Genomic DNA, 18,786 nt, shown 5'->3' with positions numbered 1-18,786 from the left:
ATTAATGTCAAATAAATATAATAAATATTTATATATATTAATTTTACCAATAAATATTTATGTATATTTATGAGCATCATGTATGTGCATCATTCAGCCAACGCATAAATGATCGGATGATACATAGATTTGTGTGATATATATAAATCTGTGCGATCTGGCCATTTCAATTAGATTTTCAATGGTTTTCGCGTTAAAACACCATCAAGAAGGGAGGTAGTGGGAATACTAATCGATAAGCTTCCAAAGTGGTAGTCGAATTTAGAAAAATCAAACTCTAGAAAAAAATACAATTTTTTTATTTTATATTAAAAATAAAATAACAATTTTACCCTTATAACTAACTGAAAATTTCAATGAAAATTTGATTATGAGTGAATATTTGAGTTTTTGAAACCTTATAAATAGAACTTTGAGAATGCACTTACCCTTGGGTGGGAATAAGTCTTTCCGCCAAAGTAAAAATAGTCGTGAATGGGTATAAAGAATAAATATAGGTATAGACTTTGAAAAATTGACATCTCAAGGTGATCATGTGCCGTTACAATGTTCTCCAAATTCAAAAGCTAAGATTAAAAGCCTATACATACTTATTCCTTTTATATCAACTTTTTTTATGCTCCATCTCCTTAGACTAACATATCAATTTGATTTAAAGAGGGAAAGAAGGCACTATAGAATTCTTAGCCCCAAGTTAGCAACCAACTTTATCTATATATCAATTTTATGACCAAAAATAAGCATAAATACCATCAACTGTCACGATACCATACCATGCCATTAATTCCTAACAATGATTTTTTTAATTCTAAATTAATATATTTATAAATCATTTTTAATATTATCTTGAAATTTTTATTTTATATTATTATTACAGGATCTTTGATAGGAGTTATACTCAAGCTTTTGAAAAAAATAATAATAATGTCATATATACATTTTTTTAGAATATGATTTAGGTATATAGATAATATATCATCATATAATTAAGTTTTAATTTATCTTTAATTCAAAATTATTCAATCACATAATAATACATCATCTATGTATATAAATTATGCATTAAAAGAGTATATATATAAATTTATTATTTTATAATAAAACTATATGTATATATTTTTTATATATAATTTAAATATACAATGATATATTACTATGTAATTAGATAATTTTAAATTAATTATAAAATATCAATTAATAATAAAATAAGATATAACTTATATAACTAAATTATTTATAATATATATATATATATATATATATATTACCATTAATTTTTACACAAAAGTCAAGGAAGAGGCATTGACTTTTTTACATATTTATAAAATCAGTATTGCTTAATTCGGAAGAATAAGTAATAATTTATGATTTACAATAAATAGTTGGAGTGGCATCGTCTGATATTCTATACAGATTGACATGTAATCTAGTGGTTAGTGTTATACTGGGCGTGCGGGTTCTATTTAATATCCAAAGAGACTATAAAATAATACATAATCTCAATAATTGTACCTTTTATTAAATATATTAATACACATTGGTTATTGTTAATTTATGCTTAATTATTACGAGTTCGTTCTAATCCTGATCAGGTTTCAGTAGATTACTCAATTTATTCATAAAATAATCAGGTGGACCAACATTAGGAGAAGACTTCTACGAAACTATGCAGATTCAATACATGCCTCTAATATTTTTTTATTCATATTTTCAATAAATTGAGGGTGAAATTAAAGGTGTATAATATTATTTATATTATATTTTTTTAGGGTTATTTATCTTGCCAAATAATAAAAAATTTTGGAGATTTTTTATTATCAAATTAATATAGAATGTAATTAAATAGTATGCTTCTATATATATCTAGATTAAGTTTGTTTGTTAAGTTCTAACCTAACGATTATTTTAGAATCAATTGATTAGTTGTGTTGTGAGTAAATGTTTTATTTTTCGAAAAGATTTAATGTCAATTACTTCTCTCTTTTTTTTTTTATAACCAAAAAAATTTTATTTAAATTAGATTATCTTTCGAGAATGTTTTATTTTTTAGTGTAAACGATATTGTGTCATTGTGAAAATAGGGAGAGATTGGCCACTAAAAATGGGTGGGGAATTTGAAGTTCCGATGGTGACAATAAAGAAAAAATGGAAAATGAAACAGAAAAAGATGCTTTTGAATTTTTTTTTAAATTGTGGAAAATTAAAATGATTATTGTAAAATTTTAGAGTTAATTTTATGTTAACTGACTTTAGATGTTACACTCCTTCGAAATTTAATGTTTAGATATCACCTGTTGCCTAATGGTCCTTTAAGAAGGTAGGAAAGGGTCAGGGGGTTTCAGTTAGTGATTAGTTTTCTTTTTAGAATCTGTTTTAAAAAAAGAGTAATAAAAATCAAGAGGGTCCTTAGAAATATACAAAATCAAATCAAGATTAAAGATAAACAGTCTCCTTGTATTGTATTATATAGAGGCAGAATCTATAATCTCACTTTTCCCTTTGCGTGTAAATAGTAAATAGTGCCTGTATTATTTATTGTTTACGCTACGCGCCTACTTTTAGATTCATTTTTCATTTTCCAAAAAATAGAATTTGAAGTTGCCAATCTTACACTCTATTCCATTTAAGCTAAACTGAGGAGTCTAAGAGATTTGATTCCAATACCCCATTATTTGCTGTCTCTGTTGTGGGGCAAATGATAGACAACCGATGCTAATGGCTAGAAATGTTAGGTCACAAAAATGGCAGAGGGCCACCTGCCAATGCGAAGCACGAGTCACCTATAATATATTGAAATTAATAATTTTGCTTTCATGAGGGCCATGCCTAATATAATAAATGGATGCGTTATTATTATACAATATGACTAGCAATTTAGCGATTGGTAAGGCAGAGGGGCAATTAACGCTAAACAACACAACCACCTTTTCCATTCTTTAGAAACTCATTATTTGAATTAGGGGTGGATTTAGGCCACGTCTAGTCGAGTTCAAATATATTTTGATTCGAATTTAATTAAATAAGAAATAATTTATTAAGCTAAAATTAAGTTTGGCTTGAATAAAAATTAATTCAGATTGGTTTGTTTTGAATTTAGCTCAATTTCGTTACTAGAATAAATGATTTGCATTCGTAGCTTGAATTAATTGTTTGAACTGATGGTTTAAATATATAGCTCGAGTTGATGGTTTATTGACAAAACAACATCATTTTATTCAAATAATATTTAAAATTTTTTATTCGAATCGAGTCAAACTACAAATTTGAATTGACAATTCAAATTACTAAATTCGAACTGAATCAAGCTAAGAATTCAAATTATTAATTTGAGCTATAAATCGAATCAAATTCATTATTTTATTCTAAAATTTTATACCCTGAAAATTTTTAATTCAATATTTTATAAATTTTACATACATCTGATGAATTAAAATTAAATGATTATGTTTGCTAATGTACATTAAATCTTGCATTTTATCCATGTACTTTTGCCATTGCCAATGGCAAGCTCAAATTGAATAATAAAGGAATGCGTTCAACAATAACTTTTCAGGGTTGTTAGTGGGTTGCTGGAAGAGACATTGGGCCAGTTCTTTGGGCTACACATGTCAGCCCATGGTTCTCCTTCGTCACTAACATCACTTAATTTGTGGCAACACATAAACATTAACATTCATCTTGCATCTGAGCCAGGGTGACTGAGCAATCTAGATAGTAGGCTACTCAAGCCCATCTGTACAATCTTATATATGCTTTACAGTGCTGATGTATTGATTTGGTTATCTAAATCCTATTGAATTTGTTGGGCTTTTGGGTCATGTGGAAAAACTCAAATTTGTGTAATGAAAAGGTCCACCTTATTATATTAATAAATTAGGTCAAAATAAATATTCAGCATATACTTATAAATTACACACTAAAGTCATAATAAAGAAAAGAAAAAAGAGACATAAAAACGCTATTTTAGATTTTCAATGCACATTTATGAGATATTTTATTGTTCTCTCAATTTCATTATTGAATCGCTCTGTTTTTGGACTGCTAGTAGAACACTTTTCCCTTGTATTGAATTTTATAGAGGTAGAATCTACTATCTCACTTTTCCCTTTGCGTGCACTATGCCCCTACTTTTAGATTCATTTTTCATTTTCCAAAAAATGGAATTTGAAGTTGCCAATCTTACACTCTATTCCATTTAAGCTAAATCGAGGAGTTTTAGAGGATTTGATTCCAATACCCCATTATTTGCTCTCTGTTGTGGGGCAAATGATAGACAACCGATGCTAATGGCTAGAAATGTTAGGTCACAAGAAAAGCACATTCTATATGTGAAATATATATTTTTTGCTGTTAGCTGCTTATCGTGTCATACATACATTCATATATATATACGGTTTACTGTTTGGTTTGGTTTGAAAACCGTTCAAACCGTATTTTAAAAATTTTTCAACCCAAACCAAACCGTTTTATAATCCAAACTAAACCAAACTATAATTTTCAAATGGTTCGATCCGATTTTACAGTTTGAACCAAATTATGCACACCCTAAAACATCATTGGGCATGATTGGTTTGCTTTATACTTACTAGTGCATAGCCAGCTTTATGCTATGGAGGCCCCTCTGCTATCTCAAAAGTCTAATTCGAGCATCAATATATGCTATCGGTTTTGGATTATTAAGACATAAATTATCTTAATCTTATGTTCAATAAACATTATTTTATGTGATTAATTATAAGTTAGCTTGTTATCGATCCCCTGCCAAACTAACAAGTGTTCAATGACATTAGCAAATGCACCATATTAATCATATCTCCTTGGTGAAATCTTTTCTCATGGGCTTCATTTCGGTGAATATGGTATATAATTTCTCAATTAAGATAATAATAATAATAATACATGTACCCACAAGTCCTTAGAAAACTACATTTGAAATGATGGCAGCCGAACTTCTTGTGTTTTCGTATCAAAGGCAATGGGCTGTGGGAATGGAAGCCTTGAAAACCGAAAAACTTCTTAATGTGGAACTGTTTTCCTTTCTTATTTCGTAGAATGTAATTGTGCAAGAATTACATACATAATTTAAAGTAATTTCCATGTACTCAGTTGAGAAATACATTAGTGTTTGTCTTGGTTCCTTTAGGAATCAGTTGAGAAAATGAACTATAGAAAAGAGATTAGGTTGTGTTAGAGTTAGATTAACTTTTCAATCAAGCTTTGATAGGATCCTACATCCTCTAGCTGCTCACTAATATTGACAATGAGTCCATGTTGTTGTGGAATTAGTGTAGAAACCTTGTGCCAAGATGCAACACTCCATTCTTGTACTATATCTCTTGTAGAGGTGGATTCAAGTCAAATTGGTCCAATTCGATTTCCAACTTACTCATTTGATCTTGAAATAAGTAATCATGGATTAAACTCCAGCTCAATGAATGCTTGTGATTCCCTACCAGAAACTTCAGTGCTTACATACTTAGCTGTCCTGAATAAAATGCCACCTAAGTAAAAATTAAGAGGGGTTTAGCAAACAAAAGTGAATCTTCTTTAACAAAAGTTAGTGGGGAAATATATTACTTTACCAAAATTTCAAAGATAACAAGTTTAAGGCGGAGCCTTTGCTAAGCTGGATCATATATCCCAAACTCTCAGAAAAGCATCCACTAACAGCTCTAGCATTCACGCTGAGCTTTACGAATCACAACAAAATTGATGGAAATGAAAAAGAGAGGTCTATAAGTTGCAAGAAAATGCCAGAGTAGAGCCTTTTATATTCCACTTGTTATATAAACTCTAATATAAACCAAATTAAACCTCAAACTTGACTATTTTCACTCCTGGGTCTCGTTATAACATCCAGCAAGTGATGAATTCTATCGCCGGAGATAATAATGAAAAGCATTGCATTAACTCAGAGCTTTACAAAGCTCTGATGATTGTAGAAGATGAAGAGAAGGTGATAGAATTATGCAGGAAAATCCCTGATCATGCGTTGCACATATTAACAATACATGACGACACCGTTTTACACATGGCTACTTATTCAGAGAAAGAACGTTTAGTGCTGAGGCTGCTTGATGAGTTGCCTGATTGCTATCTTGACAAAATGACCCGTCAAAATAATGCGGGAAACACTATTCTTCATAACACTCATGCTTTCTGTGTGGCTGATAAAGTGTTGAAGAAGGCGCCGGGGTTGCTGGGCATGCGCAACAACAATGGAGAGACTGCACTGTTCCGGGCTGCAAGGTATGGCACGACTGATATATTCAACTTTCTTGCTGGTAAAGTATCGGGTTATGATCAAACTACTAAGCACCCGTTTCTTCAGAGAAATGATAAAACCAATGTTCTTCACATTGCCATTCTTTCTCAGCACTTCGGTAAGTTTCATCCTTTTCTTTCTTTTATGCCATTATTCAATATTTGTCTCTCCACATCCTTTTGAGTCCTAATTGAGAATATAAAATAAGTTTCATGTTACTTTTATCTTTAGTTCAAAATCAATTAACATATATGTATTGTTTTCAAAATCATAAACGGTTTTAACCTAAATGCATGCCTGCAATTTCAGAATTGGCCCTGCAAATTGCGAAAGGATATAAGTCCTTAATTGTTGAACAAGATGTGGACGGAATGACTCCTCTTCAGCTTCTCTCATGCAAGCCTGAAGCTTTTAAACGCAAACACGAAGAAAGTTTTCTTAAGAAACTTAGCAAGTGCTGTAAGTATTTTACAATTTATTGAGGGAAAGTTACCTATTTAAAGATATGCAAGTGCAGTTGTTAACTTTATTTTTGAAAAGTTAAATGGACTTGTCGTTCGACGCGGAGAGAATTAAAGGAAAAGGAGGAGCGACAATATGAATCAGCTATGGAGCTCGCCAAGTTTCTGATTAGAAAAGATACCACGTGGGAGCATTCTCATCCTAACCAAGACGAGAGTAGGCCTAAAATTCACAGATATGGGATCTCTCCAACTCTGTTAGCCGCTGAGAAGGGAAGCAGAGAAGCGGCCGGAGCCGGAGGAGGAGACAGTGCGGAGACTCCTTTGTTTTTAGCAACCAAGTCAGGATGTATCGAGATTGTTAGAGAAATACTGAATACATACCCGCAAGCAATCGAGCATATCGATGATGAAGGACGAAATATACTGCATGTAGCCATCAAGCATCGGCAGTTAGAGATATTTGAGCTGGTAAGCAAAATGGAAGGACCGATAAGGAGGCTAGTTCGAAAGATTGACAACAATGGCAACACTATATTGCACATGACGGGGATTAAAAGAACAGATTATGTGCCTGAAAAGATGGAAGGGCCTGCATTTGTTTTGCAGAGGAATTGCTTTGGTATGAGGTGGCTTGCTTTTCTCAACTCAACGTATATATCTGGGCTTTGCTTATTTTCGTAATAAAGGTGTTTGTATGTGCAGAGGGTTCAAGAAGTGGCGATATCCCATTTTATGAATCACCGGAATAAAATGGGGTTGACTGCCGAGGGATTATTTGCTATTGCAAACAGTGAACTTCGCAATTCATCCAAAGAATGGTTAAAGCAGACAGCTGAAGGATGCTCAGTGGTGGCAGTTCTAATTGCAACCGTTGCATTTGCAGCAGCATACACGGTACCAGGAGGATCAAAGGAGACAACCGGTTTGCCCATCCTTATAAATCGACCATTTTTTGTTGTTTTCACTATATCCGACGTTATCTCTCTCACTTTCTCTTTGGCCGCCGTGGTTACATTTCTCTCGATTCTCACATCCCACTTGAGATTTGAAGACTTCAAGCACTCTCTGCCGAATAAAATGACACTAGGCTTCACGTTTCTGTTCCTTTCTGTTTGCCTGATGATGGTAGCATTTGCGGCAACGATTCTGCTGATGATTGAAAACAAGGAAAATTGGGCGAAAATCATGCTGTACACCAGCTCTTTTGTCCCAGTTGGAATCTTTGCTTTATCGTATTTCCCTCTACACAAAATAACGTCCATAACCAGAGGCTGCAAGCAATTGGGGAAGAAGGCAAGGCGGTTGATTCCTCGGAGTTTAGAAGCTTTTCTGAAGAGGATCTGCTGCTTGTCCACTGGTTCTAAAGCCCGAACCCCTGCAGGTTCTTCCGATATTCCATGAAATCCATTCCACAAGCTTCAAGTTTCTTCATTTGAAGTTAAAAAGTTTAATGTTTGCTCAATGGTGATTTGTTAAAATTACAAAGTCCGCACTTCAGATTGTTTAAGCATGATTTACTTAATTTCTTGCCCCTGATTATATGTATTATTTTATGCTATATATATATATATATATATAAAGGCGGAAGACTTATTTCCACAAGTGTAGTGAAATATATATATAAAAGCCAAAAGACTTATTTTCACCCAAAGTATAGTAAAATCCTAATATTTTATCTTTCAATTTTTAAAAATTTAAACACTTATTTATAACCAAATTTCTATTAAAAATATCATTTAAAATTAAAGGTAAAACCATCATTTATTAAAAAAATTTAAAGTTTAATTATTTTTTCTCTTTAAGTTTATAAAACTTACAATTTCTCCCATACCCAAAGTTTAAAAACTGACAAATACCCTCGTAAGGTTTGTTCCTCTTCTCTTTGGGGTTGATTCGTTATCTCTAACAGTCGGTTGTCCTCCCTCATTTCCTTATCTCTCTCTTCGATCACTCTCTTTTTCCTCTATAATTGTCTTCAATCGAAACGAAGACAACATATCTTTGTCTCAGTCGAAGACGACTAGAAAAGTAGGAGAGAGTGACTAGAGGGAGAGATAAGGTAAGAGAGAGAATGGTTAACCGTCAGAGACGATAAATAGATGTCAGAGAGAAGAGAAACAAATTTTAAGAGGGTATTTGTCAGTTTTCAAAGTTTGGATTGAAGAAAAATTGTAAGATTTTTAAACTTAGAGAAGAAATGTGATAAAACTTTAATTTTTAATTTTTTTTGTAAATAACAGTTTGATCTCTAACATTAACTCAAATTTTTAATAGAAATTTTGTTATGAATAGATATTTGAGTTTTTAAAAATTAGAAAATAAAAATTTGAGATTTCAGTATGTCTTAGGTGTGAATAAGTTTTTTGGCCATATATAAATTTTAAAGAGTTCATATTCAGAAGGAATTTATGAATTTAATGTGTTTTAATAGAAGTAAATGAGAGGCCAAATGACTCTTTCCCACCCTTCACAATGTGATCACCTATAAAGGGTAAAAAGGTCATTCCACTAAACCCTATCTATATAAACTGACTCTTGAACTCTGTCGTTTTCTCTTCGCTCTCTATTTCCTAACCCTAATCCCCAGTCTCTCATCTTTTTCCTGGCCCTGAAGAAGAAAAAATGTCGCCCAAATTTGATCCATCTTAGGTTGTGGATGTGTTCGTTCAGGTCACGGGTGGTGAGGTCCGAGCCGTCAGCTCGCTGGCTCCAAAGATTGGACTGCTCGATTTGTCCCCTAAAAAAATCAGAGAAGATGTGGTCAAAGAAACTGCCAAGGAGTGGAAGGACCTCCGTGTAACCGTCAGGCTCACCGCACAGAACCGTCAAGCTAAAGTCTCGATGGTTCCCTCTGCAGCCCCACTTGTCATCAAGGCATATTGAAGGAACCGAAGAGAGACAGGAAGAAGGCGAAAAATATCGAGCATAATGACAACATCACTCTCGATGATGTCATCGAGATTGCTAGGATTATGAGACCCAAGTCCATGGTTAAGGACCGCAGTGGGATGGTTAAGGAGATACTGGCACGTGCATCTCTGTTGGGTGTACAGTTGATGATAAGGATCCCAAGGACTTGCAATAGGAGATTACTGACGGTGACATGGAGATTACCTTTTATTGAGGTCAAGTTTAACGGTTCTTTCTTATTTTTATCATTTTGTTTTTGGTTTATGTTGGATATTGGATAAATTTGAAGACATTTTTTTGAATGAGGTAGAATAGATTATTTGATAAGGATAGTTTTAATTGGGGTTCGCATTTTTATACATATGATCTTTAATTGGTTCTTAATATCTTAGTGCTAATTGCTGATTTTGAGACAGTTATACTTAGTAGGGAGGGGTAGGGAGGGGCAGGGAGGGGATATCAATCCCCATCCCCAACCCGTCTCCATTACGGGGATAACAAATAATCCTCGTCCCTTTTCGTGAAGGAAAATCCTCTTCCCATCTCCGTGGAAAAAAATCTCCTCTCCGTCCCCATGAGAAAAAATCCTCTTCTCATCCCCTCCTCGTTCCTGCGGGAAAAAATCCCTTCCCTATATTCGTAAATATAAATTTTAATTTCTTTCTATATTTTAATAAATAAAATAAATCATATTTTTCCAGAATATTACTTATTACAAGAGCTACAAAATATTCATTGTTATTTTAGTTTAAGTACAAAATTTTTACAAAATCTAACAATATGCAATAATCAATCTTTTCATTAGTAGCTCTTTATGTTGATATCATCATTAATTATTCATATTGATACAAAACAACATTTTAATATATTTGATTAATAGTTTAAAAATTAGTAAAAACTGATAATTGATAATTCAAAAATTAGTAAAATTAAAGTTATAGTTTTAATAAATCATAATGTAAAAGTTTCTAGAACTTAATAGTTCAAAAATTATTATATTAATATATTAAATTTTGGGGGTGGGGAGGGGATGGGGTGGGGCGGGGAGGGGACGGGCGGGGACATATATATCCCCATTTTCGGCCCGTCCTCGATTACAGAGATTTTTTTTGTCTCCATCCCTGCCATTTTTTCCTTTTTTATCGGAGAATTCCCTTCCCGTTAGGGTCAGAGCCCCTAAGATCGGACCCAAATTGTCATCCCTAATACTTAGGTTTGTGATAGCTTGTCAAATTTATAAATGCTATTGCATAGTCTATCTCTGTTTACATTTTAGGGGTTTAAATGATATTAACACTATAATATATATGCTGTGAAAATTGTGAGAACTCCCTCACATTGTTAAAACAAACTCTAAAGTTTAACCACAAGTAGGGTTGGATTTGAACCGAGCCAGTTCGAGCTCGGTTCGATCGAGCCTAAAACGAGCTACCCTTAATCGAGCTCGAGCTACTCGTCAGATTTTCTAATTAAAATTTTTGATATAAAATGATGTTGTTTTTATTAATATGTATTAAAACGATGTCGTTTTGATTAATATGTATTAAAACGATGTCGTTTTGATAACAAAAAACGAGTCAAATTGAATTCAAACCGAATTTGACTTAAGCTCGATCGAGCTCGAGCTCCAGCCAACTATATATAAACCGAGCTGAGCTCGAGCTCGGCTTGACTTGAATCTAACCCTAACCACGAGTGGAAAATGTCAAACTTGAGGTGGGAAAATGTCATTCAACCCTAAACCTTTATCATCAACCAATAAATTCATGTATAAATAAAAAGTTGTTACCTAAATTTCTTCTTAATTACTTTTAAATCCATTAAAAGTGAAAATATAAGTGAAAAATATAAACATCAATTTAACCTTTGTGGCATAACCAACCTTTCTGATTTTTGTGGTTGACAGTAAATTTACTCTACAAAATTATCTTGTGGTTGGGGATTTTGTTCATTTTGGTTTGCTAATAATGCACAGACTGTATATTATCAATACTCTGTCAGAATATTTTTCAAAATAAATAGGCCAAACGACTATTTCCCACCCAAGGTATGCTGTAATGACAAGTTTCCCCCCTTTAACTATGGAAATACCAAACACCCACCCATGGCCAGTTAAATTTAACAGAACCCTAACGCCTGAAAATTTTATCTCCTTTTGCCCCCCTAAAGTTTGAAAACAAAAATTTCCCCCAGCCTAAGTTTAAGAAAATGGCAGTTTCACCCTAGGGTTTGGTTTTGAAATCTCCGGCGACCTCTCCGGCTCCGTTGCCGACGGCTTCTCCCTCCCGAAGAATCCTCTCCTTCCGGTGATCGGTTTCCTCCCATTTGGAGGCCCGATCGTCGCCGGGGAAAAGCGATGGGAGACGAAGAACTTCGTCGGGGAAGACGAAGTTCTTCGTCTTCCCAGAAGAAGACGGTTGTCTTCCCTGCGAAGCCGATCGTCTTCCCAGACGAAGACGACGGCTTCGTCTTCGTCTTCCCCGACGAAGTTCTTCGTCTCCCATCGCTTTTCCGGCGACGATCGGGCCTCCAAATGGGAGGAAACCGATCACCGGAAGGAGAGGATTCTTCGGGAGGGAGAAGCCGTCGGCAACGGAGCCGAAGAGGTCGCCGGAGATTTCAAAACCAAACCCTAGGGTGAAACTGCCATTTTCTTAAACTTAGGCTGGGGGAAATTTTTGTTTTCAAACTTTAGGGGGGCAAAAGGAGATAAAATTTTCAGGCGTTAGGGTTCTGTTAAATTTAACTGGCCATGGGTGGGTGTTTGGTATTTCCATAGTTAAAGGGGGGAAACTTGTCATTACAGCATACCTTGGGTGGGAAATAGTCGTTTGGCCAAATAAATAACATAACTATAAATTTAAGATTCACAATAGCGTCTTTTAGAAAGACAAAAAGCCTCTTGTGTCTCATTTGTCTTACTCTTATATTCTCGCTTATAATTAATTTGTTTGATAATGAAATTATCCTAACATCTTACCCATAACTCTATATTTTGTATTTTCTTTTAATACTAAAAAAAGTAAATGTAATACTTTGAAATTCTCCTAATATCTTACCCATAACCTTATGCAAGCTTGTTCAAATTCAAGTTTGAATTATTTGTCAAATTTACAAATTAAAAATTTTAATATAAAATAATATCATTTTAATCAATATGTATTAAAATGATATCATTTTAATAATAAATTTGTAAAAAACTTAAGTTCGAAATGAACTAAATTAAAATTGAATTGAGTTTAAACTTAACTTTCATGAGCTCCATGAGTTTAAATTCAAATTTTACTATACAAAATTAAATCAAATTTAAATTCAAATTTAATTAAACTCAATTTGAATCTAATTCTACTTATATAAATCTTTATTACTTTTTCTTTATTTATTTTAAGTTGCCGTTACTGATAATTTTCTGTCAATAAAGTCGCTGTCTCAATCAACTGAAAGTTATCATTAATTAATGACAACATATAATTGACAACAACTGCAGGTCGATCAAATTTGGCAACCCCATGTTGAAAAACAATGACATGTAAATCCAATATACCTACTATTAAAAATCTAAATATTTATTTATTTATTAATTTTAATTATTATAATAAAAAATAAAATTATTATTTAAAAATTTTTATTTCAATAATCTTTGATGTCATCGCTAATGTGTTCCTCTCTAACTCAATAACAAATTTCAATTTCAATTAGTTTGAATTCAAATTAAACAATAATTCCACCTAAATTAAATAGAGATTTATATTAAATTACTTAATTAAATTCAGATCAAATTAAATTTAGTATAATATAATTATGCTTTCGTTTTTAAAAAAAAATCTCACTTGTCATCTTCCCATTATCACCATTAATTGATGAATTTATTCATTAAATTTTCTTTGTACATGAGAAAACAATCCAATGATCTATGTTATAGATGTTTAATATTTTTATGTTATATATTATATGATCTTTACGATAAAGCAAGTAAATACTCTTACAGAAAATATTTTCAAAAGTATGCACATATGTACATTCACGTGAATGAAAAAAATGGAAGCAAATAAGCAAAGTCTTCTACATATTCATTATATTCTCTAGAAGATTCTATGCATTATATTCTCTACAAGTTGAATATAATGCATTATATTTATTATATTTTATACAATATTCTCTGCAAAATTCTATGCAAATATTTTTTGCGTATTACCTTTCATATATTTTATATTGTATGTTTTATGTCTCATGTCAAGACTTTCATTGTATGTTTTTTATGGATGACTTATTAAATTATTTTTCCCTATACTATTTTAATATGAGATTAACACTAACCATAATTTAGAAAATAAGATTAAGTCAGTTTAAAATTTTGTATATTTAATCTAAAAAATTTAAACTAAAAAATTTTTAAATTCACTTGATTTTATCTAACATATATATAAATTTGTTTTAAATATTTACATAAAATATCTATATATATTTTCTCTTTGTAATGTATAAAAGAAAAGAAATAATAGTGCTTTTATGTTTGGTCTTTTAAGATTGAAAATAGGGGTAATTTAAATATTCTAATACATAAAATAGTAAAAATATTTAAATTATAAAAAAATGATATAAATGTATATATATACCAAATTAGGGTAAAAAATTCAATGTGGCATTGAGGAATTACAGTCTGAAAATGTTGTTGGTGGCCCTCTTCCTTCTTTCAACTTTTGTCTTACAATCTGCTGAGGTGGCATTTTCCTGATATATGTATGCATTATTTTCTGTTTCTTTAATTTGGTGAACGAAGATATCTAAATATTATTTCAAATAGAACAAGAGGTCAGATTTCAGCATATATTGAAACCGGATAAAAACGACAGGTCGTACAGAATAGATAGTGGGTCCAAGCCATGGCCCATAAGGAAGGCTTTGTGAACAGGGAGCCCATAACTGACCGCATCTCTTTCACAGCTCTTACGTATGGACAAATCGTGAATAGGTCTATTGCCATCCAGTTGACGAGTAGCTTCTTATCCGGCGGACCAATTTAAAATCCGCCAAACTTTAACCATCACGAATCTCTTTAAACCTTTGCTATAATTTCCTGACCCTTGAAGTGTTACCAAAGGGCAAAACGGTAATGATAGTTTGGGGCAGATAAGCCGTGGCGGACGAAGAATTAAAATTTAGGCTGCGGTTAGAATAATAAAATAAATATTTATATTAATAAAATATTTATTAATCAAAACTTTTATAGTTGTCATTGATCTAATTTTATTTTTAAAAATTATTGTAAAATGATTTTATTATTAAATACTATTAAATACACCACTATTTATATAAATATCATGATTAGATCTAAATCGAATTAATTCAGTTTCAAAAATCAGTTTGATTTATCTTAACTCAAATTTATTTAATTCAAATTCAAACCAAATTCAAATAAAAAGATTTGACCTATTTTTTAAGTAGAGATAAACTCAAGTTTTGATGTTTGACTTAAATTCATAACTTTAATATGTAGTTGGAATTTATGACTTAAGTTTGATATGAATTCATGATTTGAATTGATGACTTAAATTTGTAGCTTAGATTCATAATTTAAGCTCATGATTTATTGACAAAATGACATCATTTTATCAAAATAATGGGTAAAACGATATTATTTTGTAAATGAGTCATAAACTTAAACTATAAATCTAATCCACAATTCGAACCACTGATTCGAATCATAAATTTGAACTAAACTAAATCAAACTATTTTTTTCAAGCTGATCTCAAGCCGCCTTAAATTTTGGCTTAAATAACTCAAGTCAAATTATCTTTTATTCGAATTGAACTTGAATTAAAAAATATTTAAGCTTGGTATGATTTGTATCCACCCCTATCAACAATTGAGTTATTATTCACCTATTGATAAATTTATTAAACCACAAATTATGGGTTTTTTAAAAAATTTAAGGAGGGTCAAATTTAAATTTTTCTAAATTTATAGACTTTGTTGAGAAGTTAAGAAGGGTCAAGTGACTGTCCTTGACCCTACCTAAATTCGCCAATGGCCTCATGGATCAAATATCCTATGGCTAGGTACATGACCGAGGTAGTTGACAATGCTTAGTGCCATCTCCATGAGTGTTTGTCTTGGTTCCTTTAGGAATCAATTGAGAAAATGAACCACAAAAAATAGATTAGGTTGTGTTAAAGTTAGATTAACTTTTCAATCAAGCATTGATAAGATCTTGCATCATCTAGGGTTCACTAATATTGACAATGAGTCTATGTTGTTGTGGAATTAGTATATAAACCTTGTGCTAAGATGCAACATCCCATTCTTGTACTATATCTCTCGTACAAATGAATTCGAACTAAATTAGTCTAACTCGATTTTCAATTTGATTCATTTGAGTTTGAAATAAGTAATCATGAATTAATGAATGTTTATGATTCTTTATCAAAAATTTTAATGGTTACATATTTAGCTGTACTGAATAAGATGTTACCTAAAATTTAATTATCTAAAAATTAAGAGGGGTTTGGGAAACAAAAGTTAACCTTCTATAACAAAAGATAGTGGGGGAACATATTATTTTACTAAAATTTCAAAGGTAACAAGCTAAAGACGCAGCCTTCACTAAACAGGATCACATATTCCAAACTCTCAGAAAAGCACCCACTAACAGCTCTAGCATTCACACTGAGCTGTACGAATCAAAACAAAATTGATGGAAAAGAAAGAAAGAGCTCTACAAGTTGCAAGAAAATGCCAGAGTAGGGCCTTTTATATTCCACTTGTTATATAAACGATATTAAACCTCAAACTTGACTATTTTCACTCCTGGGTCTAGTTATAACATCCAGCAAGTGATGAATTCTATCGCCGGAGATAATAATGAAAAGCATTGCATTAACTCAGAGCTTTACAATGCTCTGATGATTGTAGAAGATGAAGAGAAACATGAAGAGAAGGTGATAGAATTATGCAGGAAAAAGCCTGATCATGCGTTGCACGTATTAACAATTCATGACGACACCGTTTTACACGTGGCTACTTATTCAAAGAAAGATCATTTAGTGCTGAGGCTGCTTGATGAGTTGCCTGATTGCTATCTCCACAAAATGACCCGTCAAAATAAAGCGGGAAACACTATTCTTCATGACACTGCTAGTATCGATCCTGCTCACCGTATAGCTGATAAAGTGTTGAAGAAGGCGCCGGGGTTGCTGGGCATGCGCAACAACAATGGAGAGACTGCACTGTTCCGGGCTGCAAGGTATGGCAAGGCTAATATATTCAACTTTCTTGCAGGTAAAATATCGGGTTATGATCAAACTAGTAAGCACCCGTTTCTTCAGAGAACTGATAAAACCAATGTTCTTCACATTGCCGTTCTTTCTCAGCACTTCGGTAAGTTTCATCTTTTTCTTTCTTTTACGCCATCATTCAATATTTGTCTCTCCACATACTTTTGAGTCCTAACTAAGTATACAAAATAAGTGTCATATTACTTTATTTCTAATTCAAAACCAGTTATCGTATGTATATTCAAAAGTTTGCATAGATTCTTTTTATTGTTCTCAAATGGTGGGTTTCTTGTAGAAATAAACGGTTTTAACCTAAATGCATGCCTGCAATTTCGGAAGTGGCCCTGCAAATTGCGAAAGAATATAAGTCCTTAATTGTTGAACAAGATGTGGACGGAATGACTCCTCTTCAGCTTCTCTCATGCGAGCCTGAAGCCTTTAAACGCAAACACGAAGAAAGTTTTCTCAAGAAACTTAGCAAGTGCTGTAAGTATTTCTTAGTTTTTACAATTTATTGAAGGAAAGTTAACTATTTAAAGATATGCAAGTGCAGTTGTTAACTTTGTTTTTGAAAAGTTAAATGTACTTGTAGTTCGAGGCCAAGCTATGGAGAATCAAAGGAAAAGGAGGAGCGACAACATGAATCAGCTATGGAGCTGGCCAAGCTTCTGATTACAAAAGATACCACGTGGAAGAATTCTTATCCTATCCGAGACCAGAGTAGGCCTAAAATACACAAATATGGTATCTCTCCAACTCTCTCAGCCGCTGAGAAGGGATGCGGAGAAGCAGCCGGGGCCGGAGGAGGACACAGTGCGGAGACTCCTTTGTTTTTAGCAACCAAGTCAGGATGTATCGAGATTGTTAAAGAAATACTAAAAACGTACCCGCAAGCAATCGAGTATATCGATGATGAAGGACGAAATATATTGCATGTAGCCATCAAGTATCGACAGTTGAAGATATTTAAGCTAGTAAAAAAAAAGGAAGGACCGTTGAGGAGGCTAGTTCGAAAGATTGACAACAATGGCAACACTATATTGCACATGACGGGGATTAAAGGAACAGATTATGTGCCTCTAAAGATGGAAGGGCCTGCATATTTTTTGCAGGAGGAATTGCTTTGGTATGAGGTACGCTTGCTTTTCTCAACTCAATGTGTATATCTGGGCTTTGCTTATTTTCGTAATAAAGGTTGATGTTTGTACGTACAGAGGGTTCAAGAAGTAGGGCAAGTCTCATATCATTTAATTCATTTTTAATTATATTTTATCCTTGTTGATTGAAGTTACTAAAATTACTTTTAAATATATTTAAACTTTCTTTCACAATGATTTTACGATTAAAAAATGATTCTTTTTATGATAAAACTAAGATGTTATGTCGTTTTGATACAAAAGATGATGAAAAATTAATTATATATTTTTTTTCACAAGATTGACTTAAGATTAAGACAACGTATAAATTATAAGTTTATCCTAGAAGAAGCCACTCTGCACGTGTTAGCTGTTGCATATATAAAGGGATCAGAATATGGAACCAATCAGCTTTATATTAATGGATCTTAAAACAAAGAACAAGATGCTGCCTTAAGATTAATCCTGCCACATAAGCCAACAATGAATTCTTCATCCAATTCTTCAAGTTCTAATTCATCAATGCAATCAAACTGTTGATTGTTCTTCTTCCTGCAAATAATTTATTGGAGGAATATAAAAATAAAATCTGCAAAGCAAGATTTTGCTTTACATATTCCTAACTTTGTGGAAATGCAGCCTGTAACAAGAAGCATCGACTTTCACATCACACCAAATCAATGGTAGATTTTCCAGCCATGTTTTTATATACACTCACGATATAGAGAATTTACCA

General features: G+C 32.5%; 2 protein-coding genes and 1 pseudogene across 2 annotated transcripts; all 3 read left to right on the top strand.

The window, feature by feature from the left end:
* The first annotated feature begins 5,739 nt into the window (after positions 1-5,739).
* On the top strand, positions 5,740-7,568 carry LOC123209352. The gene is made up of 4 exons (XM_044627354.1): positions 5,740-6,383; positions 6,575-6,724; positions 6,806-7,355; positions 7,432-7,568. Exons 1-4 carry the CDS (start codon positions 5,867-5,869, stop codon positions 7,463-7,465), a joined length of 1,251 nt encoding a protein of 416 aa, XP_044483289.1. The 5' UTR covers positions 5,740-5,866; the 3' UTR covers positions 7,466-7,568.
* LOC123209353 (ankyrin repeat-containing protein ITN1-like) lies at positions 7,465-8,251 on the top strand. The gene has a single exon (XM_044627355.1). The coding sequence runs from the start codon at positions 7,480-7,482 to the stop codon at positions 8,128-8,130; it is 651 nt and encodes a 216-aa protein (XP_044483290.1). The 5' UTR covers positions 7,465-7,479; the 3' UTR covers positions 8,131-8,251.
* Positions 8,252-9,219: 968 nt separating this feature from the next.
* On the top strand, positions 9,220-9,988 carry LOC123209351 (annotated as a pseudogene).
* Positions 9,989-18,786: the final 8,798 nt, after the last annotated feature.

This window comes from Mangifera indica, chromosome 2 (assembly GCF_011075055.1).
Source record: "Mangifera indica cultivar Alphonso chromosome 2, CATAS_Mindica_2.1, whole genome shotgun sequence".
Lineage (NCBI taxonomy): Eukaryota > Viridiplantae > Streptophyta > Magnoliopsida > Sapindales > Anacardiaceae > Mangifera > Mangifera indica.
Note: the sequence above shows the minus strand (reverse complement) of the source record. Positions and strands in the feature narration are given on the sequence as shown.